At 43.0% G+C, this 16,081-nt stretch overlaps 1 protein-coding gene across 18 annotated transcripts in view; it reads right to left on the reverse strand.

Annotated features, from left to right (window-relative positions):
• Positions 1-16,081, reverse strand: part of PPP6R3 (protein phosphatase 6 regulatory subunit 3) — a 141,744-nt gene that overhangs the window by 34,903 nt on the left and 90,760 nt on the right. For 14 of the 18 annotated variants that reach the window (XM_081797649.1, XM_081797648.1, XM_081797646.1 and 11 more), the window contains 6 exons: positions 12,209-12,338; positions 9,954-10,106; positions 7,596-7,745; positions 6,457-6,521; positions 3,601-3,716; positions 1,692-1,777 (listed from right to left, as the gene is read on the reverse strand). In XM_081797649.1, the coding sequence (XP_081653775.1) occupies positions 1,692-1,777; positions 3,601-3,716; positions 6,457-6,521; positions 7,596-7,745; positions 9,954-10,106; positions 12,209-12,338 (700 nt within the window). The remainder of the gene's footprint in view (positions 1-1,691; positions 1,778-3,600; positions 3,717-6,456; positions 6,522-7,595; positions 7,746-9,953; positions 10,107-12,208; positions 12,339-16,081) is intronic. The other 4 variants (XM_081797645.1, XM_081797642.1, XM_081797639.1 and 1 more) reach the window with 1 other exon arrangement.

Here is a 16,081-nt window from a genome sequence, read left to right on the forward strand (position 1 = left end):
GTCTGCTGCATGTTACCTGCACACCGCATGTTCACGTTCCATTATGTAGACATACATAACATTTACACAGTCACAGACCAGATTACTGATAGCATCATGCAAACTAGCTGAGTGTTATCTGAATTGCAATGAGGTCTTTCTTTACACAGAACTGCTCACAGGGGAAATGAATTTGAATTACCAAAGGTAAATTTTTGAAAACTCCTGATATCAACAAGTTTAACTGGACATTTCTGAAGTCTACCTCTGAAGTCAATCCTTTGAAGGACAAGTTTTAAAGGAGTTTCCCAAACAAAATCAGAATTCTCGGCCTTTTGGCTAAGATCAAGTGTAATATTCCTATAAATAAGAAGTAAGACAAAAATCCCTTAAAGGAGACCACATTGCCTGCATCCTTAACAAAGAATCAATATGGGGCTTCTAAATTAAACGGTTCCATTTAACACTATAAGAGAACAATTTCACCCTACAATAAACCCTGATTATCCAGATTTTTAATCAATTTGATTGGGGGAAAAAAGCAATCCACTGTGGATAGTATGTTCATCAAAAATTACTTAACTCTTCCTTGATGACTCAGGGCTGTCAAAGTGGATGCCAGTTTCTCTGCTGGGCTATGATGCACTAAGACACCGAGGGCCATCAGACATATTTTAATTAAATGGCCTCACACAGCTCCCCTTATAGTCATCTCTTAACTTCATCATTCTTCCAACTCCTACTGATTCTATCATTACACCCATCCTTAACAAGCCATTACCCAACCAATCTGTGAAGAGGCTGGAAAAAGATAACCCAATGTGTTAGACAATCTACCAAGCAGTAGGCAACGGCCCTTTGGGGGTGTGACACAGGAAGACCTAGTGACCGCTCTGTAGCCGCCAGAGTCTTTCTGTTTCTAAACTCTGCTCTGAACTGATAAGGCTGCCAAATACCTGACTGCCTAACAAGCAAGGCATTAGTGTGTATTAGAAATTCAGACTGCAGCTGCTGCATTTCATAGAATTAAATGCCTGACACATCTACTTCCATGCAGAGTTAAGGTCACCACCTCAATTATCAGCTGGCATGTGCTTACGAAAGGAAATGCTTTCCCTATCTTTAAAAGCAAAAGCAAAAGCAATACTTACCTTAAATCTTAATGCATTAAAAAAACAAAGAATACATTCCAAAGTCCAATATAATTTTAAAAAATATTATCAATGCCATTATTCCCTGGCTAAAAGTACTAATCTGTTAAAGATGGGGTTTCAAAGTCACCTACAAAATCCCACCCCTTGCCCCCACCCTGGGAACAATCTAAAATGAGGGTAAACGTAACTGAGTAACGTTAAAAAACACCCACAGGAATCCTGAGGTTTCTAACCACCCAGGCTTATCTGAGGCATAAGGCAACAAACCCAACAGAGTAGAGGTGCTTGGGGAACAGGGCACTGAGGAAAAGGGGGGGGCAGGGGAGTGTAGAGATCAGTGGCCTCTCTGTACCCTCTGGTCATCCCAGGCAGGAATTAGGAGCTGACTAGACAAGTTATCAAGAATATGGTGAACACTGACCTCTCTTCCTGGTAAAGAAACATAAACTTATTCTTGGCCCCAAATCACCGAGACAAACGAAAGATCTTGCATCTCTGAATAAGCAGGCAAAGGCTGAGAGCACTGGGGTCACAGAAATGTGACCTGGTAAAACCTACTAGATCTACCGTGTTCCTCTTGTTAGTTTCTCCCAAGGAGCTTGTGCAGAACGCCTCCCACCGCTCCCTGACTGCATCTGGAAGGTCTGCAGAGGGAGAAAGAGAAAAAGGCATTGTCACTCTAGTGACCTCCACACAGACACATTAAAAAAAAAAACAAAAAACCAGGATATACAAGAGAGTGCCACCCACTCAGTCCATCCAAGGCAAACATGTCCCATCATCTGAGCACCTGACTCTTGAAGAAACAGAGTTTATAAAGCCTTGCAGCCTAAGCCCCAGGAATTTCAGGAACCAGAACCACCCCCAAAACGGCCCATGCTTGATGACAAGGGTGTTAAGCAGCTCTGTGAATTTAACAAGCTTTTAAAAATCTTTTGGTAAAAACTGAACCTGGAAAATGTGTTTCCAACAAACTTCTGAGGAATTAGCAGGTCTTTAATAAAGGTGAGAGGAAAAGCCGTCTTTTTCCATGACCATTCAAATCTGGGAAATGCTGCCAACGAAAGCGTCTGCACACTCGTCAGATACTGTGACTGGCATGTGGCCAGTGAATGCTCCATGGAACCCAGTCTGGCTGTTTTCTAAATGTCTGTGCCCAGAGACCAACATGGAGATACATACGCAATAGTGAAATTCTACCTACTACAGAAATTTTATTTATTTATTTTTAAAGATTTTATTAATTTGACAGAGTAAGAGAGAGCAAGTGTGCATAAGCGGAGGGAAGGGGCAGAGGGAGAGGCAGAGAACAGGGAGCCCGACGTGGGGCTTGATCCCAAGACTCTGAGATCATGACCTGAGCCAAAGGCAGATGCTTAACGGACTGAGCCACCCAGGAGCCCCTCTAGAGAAGTTAAAAAAAAAAAAAAAAAAAAAGGATACACAAATACTTTTTCTGAGAAAAAGAAACTCTGGCTATAATCTTGGAGGCCTTACAAGAGCTGTCTTCTCACAACTGCGGTTTCAACATGCATGCGTGTATGTCCTCCCCACACCACCTGGTGAGCGACTTCGGGACAACAAAGGCTGATCTAAGGAACATGATCATGCACGTGACCATTTCTCCTTGGTAAGAACATCAGCTGTGATGGTCTGGCTTGTACCTCTCTCAAGAAGCAAAATTACAGCGGGGCAAGCCCCAACTGCCCCCTTACCTGGAGCAGCTCTTTCAGTGCGTGCTCGAGAGGTGACAGCCTCTCCAACACACAGACATACTTTAAAGACAAAGAGAATAGACCTGGAAACGATGTCCAGTTTTAGCAAGTTGAGCCTGGACGAGTTCGGTACCCCAGGGGATAAAGATTTTCACATTCAGGGTAAGTCACAGGACTGGTCCAAACCCTAGAGTCCACAGAGCTCTTAGGGCTCTCAGCTTAGAGGCAGACTCACAGCCTGGGCACCTCAGGCTGATTCCATTCAAATGCTGGTATGGAAAGCGTCCTTTAGGGTCCACCACCCCTCATCTCAGTAAGAGAGAGAGGGCAAACATGCGGATCAATGTTTTAATATCCCAGCTAAAGGAACTCAATCCACAGGCTATGTAGGGGCTTTCAGAAGAAAATAAAAAGCAAGCATCTGATCATAGCTCAAGTGACCCAAGAGTCAGCCCGTGGGGACCCCGTGCACACTGGAGCAGCGCACTGAGCAGGCTCCTCGAGAGTGAAAGTGGGTACCTCAGCCGAGCCTGCCAATACTCACTAAAAGGACTGCAGACATGAGACATACAGCAAAGAACTACATTGTTTAAACACATTCTCAAGAACTTCATTCCAATCTCCAGATAATTTGCAAAGTATAAAGAAACTCCAAAGACTGCTATTAAAAACGCTATGATTATTTCCACTTTACCCTTAAATCCTTTCTCCAATCCAACAAAAATATAATTAAACTTTCAAAAAGCACTTACCTTTGATAAGCTGCTGTACTAATGCACTGTTGGGGCCCTTATCAGTGCTGTGCACAATACAGTTAGCTATCCTTGTCAGATGTCCCATGTAGCCGTGCCGTCTGCCTCCCTCGGCCCTGACAGGGGGAGAGGACAAAGACTCAGACTCCTGATCGCATGGAATGATGAAGCAGCTTAATAAATACAGTGGGCTGGAGCGATCATTCTAAAAACTGAGGCCCTAAAGATGAGAATGGACAGAAAAGGAGGTGCCGGAGTCATCAGGTCAGGCAGGGGTGGGAGTGGCAGAAATGGGCTGCTCAAGGATCCCATGGTGGCCATGCTCAGCAAGGTTTTTTTTCCCCCAGGACCCTGGGATCAGGACGAGCCGAAGGCAGACGCCTAAGGACTGAGCCACCCAGGCGCCCCAGCAAGGTTTATTCCACATACAAACCAATCATTAATCTTCAATTACATATTACCTTAAAAAAAAGCCCAAACATTCACTGATACCTAATGTTTCTGTGACTTTCCTCTGTATCTTTTTATGAAACTATTTTTTCAGATTTTAAAAAGACTATAGGAACATAAGGTGAGAATTTTGCTAAAAGACATCAAATCTTCATAATCTCAGTTCAATTAACAGACATAATCGCCTACCAGTGGCATTTCTCAAGTTAAAATAGTGGCTGATTTTGAGGATTTGGCCAAGGCGATGGGTAGTCAGCTGGTCTTCGGCCAGCAATGCCCCTTTCCCCCACTTAAGCAGGACCTCCTAAGCAGGACCCATCTTTACTAAATCCACCCACCTACCTATCACTCACTCACTCACTCATTGGGGGCAGAGGGGGAGAGAGAGAATCTCAAACAGTTTCCATACCTAGCACGGAGACCTGATTTCACAACCCTGAGATCACGACCTGAGCTGAAACCAAGAGTCAGACACTTAACTGACTGAGCCACTCAAGTGCCCCAAGTCCACCCATTTATTTATTTTTTTTCTTAAGATTTAGTTATTTATTTTGGGGGGGCGGGGACAGAGGGAGAGGAGAGAGTCCCAAGCAGACTCTGCACCGACCGTGGAGCCTGACAGAGGGCTCGATCCCACGACCCCGAGATCACAACCGGAGCTGAAACCAAGAGTCGGATGTTCAACCAACTGCGCCACCCAAATGCCCCCCAAATCCACCTATTTAGATACACTTTTCACATTGCTGTGATTTCTCTGCCTATTTATAAAGCGTCAGAACTTTAAATTCTATGACACAAAAGACTTTGCTTGCAGATAGGAGGGAACAAACTGAACAGATTTTTGTTTAAAGGGAGACTCGAAATTTCAAGAGCCGCTAAAAAAGCTGTACTATGCTTAAAGGCTTGCCTGAAAAACAGAATATCTGCTAATAATCTTAGAAGGTCTGGGGACAGCTAAGGGTCAGAGGCACAGAGCTGATCTCAACTGAGTTGCTAAGAGCCTCTTTTGGTTTCACAAGAAGATCCCAAGACCCCTGGGTTCCTCGCAGGCAACTTCTCAGTCCGATGCCGTGTCGTGCTCCCACAAGTGAAAACAAATGCCCACCTGCCAGTATTTTGCCCCAAGGCCCTCAACATTCTTTAGGCTTCTGGGACAAGGGAACATTAGAAAAACTCTTTCAGGAACCCCCCCGCCCCGCCCCAATCGGCGGACTATTAATAGTCAAGCCTCCGGAGGATGGAGCAGGGGGGAAACAGAGTGCACAGGACACCTCAGCACTACTGAGGAGGAGGCAGAGAGCAAGGGAGGTCAGGAGGGCACAAAGTGGCTAACGTGGGGTCAAACACAAAACCAGAGATGTTGATCTGGCCACACACAGAACCCCCCCAAAGGAGCTCCATTTGGAAGAATGTACCTGAGGTCTACCGAGATGAGCCCCTGCTACACTCAAACTAAATGCATATTTCCCAGAGTCAAGTCAGAGCCCTATCAGTGCTAGTAGGCACTTTTAAAAAACCAAGCCTTACAGAATAAGGCTGACACCTTTCTTTAGTTCCCAGCTCTTCCAGGGGCCACAAGAGAGATCTGAACAGATACACAGAGCAAGAAAATTCCTGGCACAGGTTCAATTATGAAGACACACGAGGTAACTTTTCGGGCCAAGGAAATGCTCTCGTGCCTGATCACAGCTCTCGTGCGTGCATGAACTGCACGCATTCATCAGAGTTCCTAGACGTGTACACCAAAAAAGGATCAACTTTCACCTTATGAGCATTATACCTCAATAAACCGGACTTAAACAACAAACACAAGAAGCGTGCCCTGAGAGTGTTTCCCAAACACACCCCATGCCACCTGCCTCAGAATCTACAGGATGGTATAAAAGCCCCCAGGGCACGGGAGAGAAAAAAAATGTGTGTGGCAAAGCTACCTACACGTGTCAATACTTCAAATAATCTTGCCAATCAGCTAACAGAAATTTTCTAAAAAATACCAGGCTAACCACCCCCCATCCTCCTCCCATACACGAAGGGACTCTCTCTACAGTGAGTCCATGGGGTAAGCAGGACGAACCTGTTAAGTTAAAGCATCATCAGGGAGGACTTGACTTTTTTTAGTCTCCACATTCCTGCCAGAAAAACAGCTATTCAAACAGGACCAGGAAGTTTCAAAGGCAGCCAGCCCCTGGATTCCCCTCAAGAGAGGTAGAAACACAGGCACTCTAAAAATAAATTGTTAGAAAAAGATCTGCTACGATAAATGATCCAGAAGTCCCGAGAGAAACATTTATAACTATAAAGTGGCCTGCTACCACGTAATTATTTTCATTGTTCTCTAAGGCAAGGCAGATCTTTTCTTCAAATTAAAAATCACAGTGAATTTCTATAGGAAAACAATTTACTTACTGTTTCTTCTCATTCATTTCCCAGGCATCCAGTATCCGTTCTATTAGCTGACATTTTTGAAAAAGCTAAATACAAAGGAATATTCTAGTTAACATGCATATAAATGTCAAAGTGTCCATATTTTAAAGTGAAACAGAACTCTATTCAAATAGAACAGTGCTACGTATTACCCAGCAAGTTAAATCTAGCTGTGAATTACTGGCTATATCCTATGCAATGTTATAATAAATTTACTCAAGGCTGTCACAACACTACAGGGATTCGAGACCGGATCCACGCCTTCAGCAGTGTAGCTACTGGGAAGCAACATTTCAAGCACCGCTTCCGGGGAGTAGTTGACCTAAAGCAAAGCCAGGTTTTTTTAGTCGTGAGCTCAGAAATACAGAGCCTGACCAAAATTTAAAAGGAATCAAGAAGATAAGGCCCTGGCAAAACCCTATCTGAGAACCCGCAGCAATACTTGTGCTTCTGAAACGTGAGCGGACTTGCCGCCGCGCGGCCGTTACCGCGCTCCGACTGAAAACCAGCGTCGCGCATGACGCTGTCGGGATGCGCGCGGCGTCAGCGGTCTTTCCCTCCTACTTGTTACTCCAGGTGGCTAGCCTCTCCCGTCTCCCAGGTTTGGCAGGAAGCCAGCGTGAGCTAGGAAATTTCATACACCACAGAACCCCCGAGCAAGAAGAAGTGTGAAGACTGACTTAGTGCCACCTCATATTGAACAAAAGGAAACAGACCCACAGAAGAGGTTCACTCAACATGGCACAGAGCCCACTTCTGCCACCCATCTGTCCCGCGTTTAGCCCACAAATTAGAACTGGCACGCCAAACAACTGTTCAAACGCTTTCTGCAGTCTTTAAATTTTTATGGTTCTTTTGATCTCCAAAAGATTTCTAAGTCTTTAACTTGATTGTTTTTAGCAAATAAGGAGGCCACTTAAGACTTTTTTTTAAAAAGTTCATCTAATGCTTATTTGCCCAGGATATGCTTTATAGAATCACCGGCTAACAGTGTGACGAACACAAGAGTTAAATACCTGGACTCTTGAGATTTAACTCCCGCCCTTAAATTCCAATTCATTTCACACTGAAGTGGGAAAATGCTATAACCAGGAACGGCAGAGAGACCCCAGTAAGCTTACGTGTTTCAGTAACAAATTGTCACCAGTGGAGTCTTGATCAGTAATTGTGTTATTTTCTGTATTTTCAAAAGGACTTGCAAGGATCAGTGCAATACAAATTTCCACTTGTGTATGTAAAAAGTTATTCCACGTATATTTGAAGAACATGTCCTACAAAAAAGAAAAACAATGCTTTCTTTTATGCAGTTACCTCAATGTTTAAAGCCACTACTCTAATACATTTCACGAACAGTGATTTAACAAAATAAAAATGGTATGTTCTTAGTCCAAGAGGACTAATCAAAAGGAACTCAAGTTTACTTTAAAGGGGGTTTGAAATGCCACTACACAGACTAAATACAGGCTATCTGCTCATTCAACATGCCAGCATTTGCATGGAACCTAGTAGAAAACAACAATGAACACGGGAACACTATGTTTTCCAGGCAACTAATAATAGGTATTAAGTTTAGTTAACTTCCAATACTTTTCGAAGGAATTTTTGAGAGTTTTATTTTGACTCAACAAACATTTACTGATGGCTTTTCTGCAGGGCATGGGTGTTGGTGCAATATGGGAGGACACAGAGTTAGAAAGACAGTCTCCAATCTCAAGGTACGCACACCCTGAGTGTGAATAAGCACTCAGTTATAACCACTCAGGCATCTAAAACTCATGGAACAGTGAATGGAGCAAAAGAAGACAGGTCTGAGAAGCGGTGACATGTGGACCTCCTTTCAAAGTACACGGTTTTTCCAGATTGCTCAAAAAGCTGACAGTATCACAAAAAGGAAAGACAATTCCTAAAAGCACAAAATGCACCAAATATATATTCAGGACATTCTTTGAGTCTGGTTATCTAAACTCAAAATCAAAAAGAAATGATTAAATGACCCATTTAGGAGTTCTGTCAAATTTGCTGTCACTCAAAAGCAGTTCTAAAGATTAACAATGGAATGAATTAATAGTTGCATATTTACTATCACTAAGATTAGAGGCTAGTAATCGATGACTTCAGGGACAGGAGTAGAAAGTTCTATGCCTTGGGGCGCCTGGGTGGCTCACTTGGTTAAGCGACTGCCTTCGGCTCAGGTCATGATCCTGGAGTCCCGGGATCGAGTCCCGCATCGGGCTCCCTGCTCGGCAGGGAGTCTGCTTCTCCCTCTGACCCTCCCCCCTCTCATGAGCTTGCTCTCTCTCATTCTCTCTCTCTCAAATAAATAAATAAAATCTTTAAAAAAAAAAAAAAAGAAAGTTCTATGCCTTGAATACACCAGATGGTAGGGCAAAAACTATGCCCTCAGAGGGCAACAGTTAAGTTCACCAAAGAGACTGTGGTTCTGTAATGTTTCATCTTGCTCCAGCATGTTCCTGTTCTCTATCCCTATACTGCCATCATTTAACCCAAAGCTGAAATCTAACTAGAAGTATCTAATGACACCAGGTGGCATAACGGTGTGGTTGATAAAGCAAGCACGGGTTTGAAACTGAATGTGAATTCACATCTTGGCTCTACCACTTATCAGTCACAGAATAATGTCCCCCCTTGGGGCACAAAGAGTATGTCCCCGCTCTGGGTACAATCTGCAAAACAGATCCTCTCTCACACAGGCATCTACACCCAGCATCACACAAGAAATGTATATAAAGTGCACATTACCATGCCTTTCGTGTAGTGTGCAAACAGCCCAAACTCCCCCAAATGTATGCTTTGACCAGATGTCTTATGACACTGGCTAAGTGTTAGCGCTCACACCTTCTGCGCTATCGGGTGGCAGGACAGACAAAGCAAGCATGGGTACCAGAGCTGGGCCTGTGGATTCTAAGCACAAACCTAGGAACTGGGTAACTTAAGCGTCAGGGAAGTCCAGATAATTCCTGAGCTGTTTCCGTCTCCACTAACAAGCAGACTAATAGCAGTGTGTATCAAGGAAGAATCTGGACTCAAATCAAAAGATCACATACAGATATATTATACAGATCTATGTCAGTACAGACGATAAACACTTGTCCCTTTGCTAATTAGGACAAGAAAACAATGCTGTAACCAGCAGTCATTTCTTGCTAACACAATCCCCTGGGGAAGAAGACTATACCCAATCATCTGTGCCAGACTGAGCTTCTTGAGGGAGAAGTCTAGGTCTTAATCATCTCTGAAATTCTCTACTGTACGTCTTTACACATAGCAGTAACATACTGAAAACTTAAAAGCATTAGAAATTGACAATAAACTCAAGACGAGAACTGTATAAAAGACCATTTATGCTCAGAACAAGAAGAGTCACTGACCCATACTGTAAATTTGTGAGGTTTTAACTTGAGTTGTATATCCATAAAACATCACGGGCAAATTAAATGACCTTTTGGGGGAAACCTTACCAATATGACCCCAATGCTATTCAGCTCCATGAGGTCCTCATTGATACTGCTGGTGTTTGTCTGAAGGAGGCTGGATATCAACCTGATGACATTCAATCGGGTATTGCCCACCGGAGGGTCCAGCACACCCCACGTAGTCTTCATCACACTTTTCTGAGGAAGAAAAAGCTTTCCAATTACGTCCAGTTCAATAAACAAACAAAAGGGGGGGAGGGGTGTGTACTAATACGTAACACTAGGTAAACTAACCCTGCAAATCATGTGGCCTGAGTTCCACATCTGAAGGAAAATCCAAAGCTGCTTTTGAGATCTTCAAGGTATGATAAAATATCCAAGAGGGGAGGAAATCAAGTAACTCCCCTGGACTAGAAATTCCATAGGAGATCAGATATCCCTCTCCTTCAACATTCCAAACTGCCAGAGGAAGAAAGCAGAATGCTCTAGAAGTTCATGGGGGGGAAGAAGTGCAATATTCCAAACCTGACCAGAAATCCTGAAACTAAGAAAAGTTACAAGTGGTTTGGGAACACAGTCCTCAATCTGTGAGAAAAATGCAAACTTTGATTGCTTCTGGATCACAGCCCTGAAACAGGATCAACTTCAAACCTGTTACTGCCCATAAAAGGGAGTCTCTATACTTTGGTGACAGAAGACAGACACAGGACACTTGAGAATTTCACAGGTTTGACAAGAAAGTGTGGTGAATTCTAACCCAGCAGCGAGGCTGCCCTTTCCTGACTCCCCCACCTGCTCCTCTCAAGGCTTAATGGAATGGAAGGCTCACACTTATACTCCATGCAAGGCAGCTCCAATGAACAGACATGTTAAAAAGCTTCAGGAATCTACTCATACACCACATCATGTAGTAAAACCACGTACAAACTGAACTCACGGACTCCTAGCAGTAAAAGAGAGGAAGCCCAAATGAGAAACTGCCCTGCTTTTGAATCAGGACCAAGAATACAGTGTGAGAATCTACACTAGATGCTGCCTTTTGTCCACCTAGAAAGAAGACAGGCAGGCCAACAAAGACACGGGCTGGAGCACCTCCTCACACAGCCTCTTCTCTCCCATCTCCTTCTCCCATCTCCAACTTCCACTTCTCCTAAATAAATCCTTTATTTTTCATTCCTTACTCTCCCATTCTTCTTCTCACAGCTGCCATGAAGGATGCCACTGACCAAAAACCCTTAAACACCAGCAGAGCCACTGTCCCTGAGAGTGAACGCCAAACACTCCAGCCTGCACCCAGCACTGGTTGAACACAGACAAGACAGCATGACCCACACAGGGCCCCTGCCTGCTAACTGGTAGCATCAGCCATCTGAAGAGACCATGTGGAAGCTAAACTCAACTCCCTGCGTCATGGACATAAATGATTCTGTGTTCCCCCTCCACAAACGCTAAAATACATAAAAAGCATCTAACGCAGAAGGGAGAAACTAAAATCTTAAATTCCTGATACCCTTCACAGTGGATGCCGCAGAGACACGCACTACAACAGGCCACTGCTTGCGATGACACAGGGCAGGGGGTAGTGTAAGGGAAGGGTAAGGAGTCGTGCTGGCAGGGGAACTCTCACAGACCTGAGTCTTCCACAGAGATTCTACAAGGAAGGGCTCCTTACCCTGATCTCAATCTCTGCACCACCCTTAGGTGCTGGGAAGCAGCGGCAGAACAGCACTTAGGGCCTGTGGACAGCTCTCTCTCGCAGGGCCTGTCTGTCATGCTCTCGGCGGACTCCCTGATTGAAGTCACTGTGGATTAGCGCGCGGACGCTCCCAGTGGAAACACTAGCACTCCGAATCGCGCTCAGCCGACTAGTCCTTTAATAAGATATCTGCCCATCAGACTGATACACCCCTCCAACTCTGAATAAGGCAACTCAGTCTCAAAGATCAGTTCCTAAAAGATTAGCTTTACCTCAAAAGTGAAAACAACACACTTTACTTTACTGGCATAGAAGTACCCAGAATTTATAGAAAGAAAGAACAAAAAGCTGAGTTTCCTAAATAGATAAATATTTTGCTTAATTTTAATTCTACCCCATTCATCAATGTGGACACTACATAGAGACAAAAGCCAAATAAAAACTAGCTCAAAACCAATAAAAACAACTGGAAGGGCTGGTTTGTACATGCTGTTCGTAGCCAGTTCTATTACCCACAAGGTTCATATACTTTCTAACAACTGTTTGAACCAAATTATTGACCTGGCCAGCCATGACCCAGCCATGCTTAAAGTAGCTGCCCTACCTTGGGTGGCTCAAGCAGGAGTTCATGGAAAGATCCAAGTCTTCCTCGGATAGCTTCTAAAACACTCTTGTTGACCGAACAAGCCGAATGACTCATGCCTGGCGGGCAGATCTCTATATGGCCTTCAAATCTTGAAACAAAGCAGGTTAATTTTATTATAATTTCAAAACAAATCAAGGTGCTCCCTATCAGCATGTAGGTAGATATATAATAGCTATATAATATGATTATATAAACATTTCTGGAGAGACAGGAAGGGGGTGTTGTTAATACAAGCTTGCTGGGGAGCAGCAACATGACCTGAAATCCACAGGCCTAAACTGTCAGGAGAGAAATTACATGTGATTTCTTCCCATTCTCCCAAACCTTATAAGCTCTTTATACCTATGATTCTAATAGCAGGTCTTTACCAGGAAATTTGGAAAGCAAAAGGAGATCAGATCCCTGAATTATAGGGCATACCATACTATGTGTCATCTGAGATGTTGATAATCAACAGGCCTGTATCTGCTCCATACGGTTTTCCGTGGGTAACCAACATTGTTTCCTACTTAAAAAGCGTAAATCACTCTTCCACATAAAGCTCAATCTATACTCATTATCATCTACTCCTGACGGGAAAGTGATGACGAGTGGAACGAGACGCTCAATCTCAATGGGCTTTAATGAGCACATAGGCCAAGGGGTTCTTAAAGTGGGAGGAGGAAGGACCTCAGGAGAGGAGGGGGTGGTCTAAGAATGTGGGCGTGCAGTTCAAGTGAAAAGACAGACCGGGGAGTGGCTTGTCAGTTGGACGTCAGTGTAAACTAGTCGTTGATGCAGCTGCAGAGCCCCAGCCCTGGATCCTCACTCACCAGCTGTGGGTTCTATTACGGACACTGGGAGCGTCTACACAGTCTCTCCCAGGCCCGCTGTGAGGGGAGTGCTCACGCAAAGGGCTGAGCATGCCGCCTGGCACGGAGCTCACACCTGGAGAGCAATTATTAGGACTATTTTTGAAAGTATTCCACATGAGTAAACCACTTCTAACTCAGAGCTGCAGGTAAAAGCATTCAGAAATTCAACGGAATAGAACAGGGGAAAGGAAAGGGCTTTTACTTTGGCTAGTGTTTTTTAATGTTTAGGGGTTTTAGTAAATAATTGATGTGGCCAAATACAGCTTTCTTTTATTACAGTTTCTGTCCAGGGAGCCAAGCTTAAACGTTCTTTACAAGCCCATAATTCTAAGAGTATTTATACACTTTTCTTCTAGTATTTTAATTTAATTCATCTGGAATTTATTTTTTACACAAAACAGGTATAGATATGGTATTTCTTCTCAAATGGTAAGTCAATTTCTAAGCAACATTTATAGAAAATCTACATTTCCCCCCTTATGTGAAAAAGCATAAAAAACCATATACTAAAATTCCTTAAGCATTCATATAAACTTTATTTTTTCATTTAATAAATACTTACTGAGCATCATTTTCTGCACTAGCTCTGACTTAGGTACTGAAGTCAATATCCGTAGTGTTTAGTAAGACTTACACTGGTATCATACCACCACATTTATTATAACAATGATGCAACTGTAATACTCAGGAGGCGATTTAATTGTTGGTATTGCTCAACATCTCCTGGCTAGTCTCCCACTTTCACTCTTCCAAATGCATGTAAGATTTCGAGTAAGAATTTGACAATTCCAAAACTAAAACCATGTTGATATTTCCAAGTAAAACTATGTGAAATTTAGACTATGTTAAATTTGGAAAGGCACAAGAAATAATGAATGTTTTATGTATCAGAGTCCATTCTTTTTTACTGCTGAAGAACAATCCACTGTATAGATGTACCACAGCCTCTTTATCCATTTACCAGTTTAAGGACACTGGGTAGTTTACAGGTTGTGTGATTATGAATAAAGGTGACATAAACATTCACTTACAATTTTGTGGGACATTATTTTCCTTGTGACAATATCTAAGAGATTGCTGGACAATACAATGAATGTCTATTTAACTTTGTAAGAACTGCCACACATCTTTGGAAAGTGGTTGTATGACTCTGCATTCCCAACAGTAACGTGTGAGACTTCCAGGTGCTCCCCACTGTCCCTAGCACTGAGTATGGTCTTATTTTGTTTGGCTTAGCTGTGGAGTTGGCAACGGTGCCCGCTCCCCCACCAAAGACAGGTCTACACACTAATCCCAGAGCCTGTGAACAGATGTTACCTTAATTAAGATGTAATTAATGAAGGATCTTGAGATGAGATTATCCAGGATTATCCAGATGGCCCCTCAATGACATCCCGAATGTCCTCAAAAGAGAGGAGAGACAGACACACAGCAGAGGTGCTGTAAAGATGGAGAGGTGGCCACAAGCCAAAAATTGCCACGAGCCACCAGAAGCTGGAAGAAGCTGAGGATGAATCTCCGCTAGTGCCCCGGGACGCAGTGTAGCACTGCTGACACCTTGATCTTGGACTTCTAGCATTCACTGTCAGAGAATAATTTCTGCTGTTTTAAGCCACAGTTTGTGGGAATTTGTTACAGCAGTCACAGGAAACAAATACAAGTCATTCAAAAGGTGTGTAGTGGCATTTCAATGTGGTTTTAATTTGAATTTCAGTAATGACAAATGATGGGCATTTGTCATGTATTTATTTGCTATACAAATAATTTTATTCATTAAGTGTCTGCTCAAATCTTTTGACCTTAAAAACTGCATTTTCTTGTTACTAAAGTTTTGAGTGTTATACAGTATCTGGATATAAGTCCTTTCTCAGACATGATTTGTAAATATTCTCTGATAGTCTGTGGCTTGCCTTTTTATTTTCACAAGAGCCCCCCCCCTTTTTTTAAGATTTATTTATTTTAGAGAGAGTGTGTGTGTGTGAGAGTGAACGAGAGTTCCAGCAGAAGGAGGGGCAGAGGCAGAGAAACCCTCAAGCAGACTCCCCACTGAGCACAGAGCTGGAGGCACGCATTAATCCCAGGACCCTGAGATCACAACCAGAGCTGAAATCAAGAGCCGGATGCTCAACCGACTGAGCCACCCTCGGAGCCCCACAACAGAGTCTTTCAAAGAGCATTTTATGGAATCCGAGTTGTCAACTTTTCTTTTATGGATTGGGCTTTGGTGATGCATCTAAGAAATCTCTGCCTAACATAGGCCACGGATCTTCTTCTAGAACATTATGGTTCTGGGATTTACATTTAGTCCTATGATCCATTTTGAGTTAATTTTTGCATAATGTGCAAGGTACATATTGAGGCCCCTCACCCTTTTTTTTGTTCTAGCACCATTTGTTGAAAAGGCTATCCCTTCTCCACTGAACTGCCTCCACATCTCTGTCAAAAACCAACTGATCACATACCATGTGGGCCTGCTTCTGGACTCTTGTTTTGTTCCAGTGATCTCTGTGTCTATCCTTTTGCTAATCCCACACTGTCCTGACTACTGTAGCTTTAGATCAGAGAGTGCCAGTACTCCAATTTTGCTTTTCTCTTTCAAAATTGTTTTGGCTACTGTACTTGCTTTGAATTTCCACATAAGTTTTAGAATTAGCTTGTTAATTTCTACAAAAACTCCTGCTTTGATTTTGATTGGAATTATATGGACACTCCACATCGTTCTGGGGAGAACTGACAACCCAACAATACTGAATTTTCTAATCCATGAACAAAGTAGCTCTCTCCATTTATTTAGGTAGTCTTTGAGTTCATCAGTATTAAGCGGTTTTCGGCATTAAATCCTGCACATTTTGTAAACAGATATACGTCCAAGTGTTTTCTTTTCTCTGCCATAGTAAATGCTATTTCATAAAAATTCCAAATTCCAGTTGTTGGTTGCTATTTTAAAGAAATACAACTAATTTTTTTTTATTCTTAT

Source organism: Leptonychotes weddellii, chromosome 11 (assembly GCF_054177405.1).
Source record: "Leptonychotes weddellii isolate Sample4059 chromosome 11, ASM5417740v2, whole genome shotgun sequence".
Classification (NCBI taxonomy): Eukaryota; Metazoa; Chordata; class Mammalia; order Carnivora; family Phocidae; genus Leptonychotes; species Leptonychotes weddellii.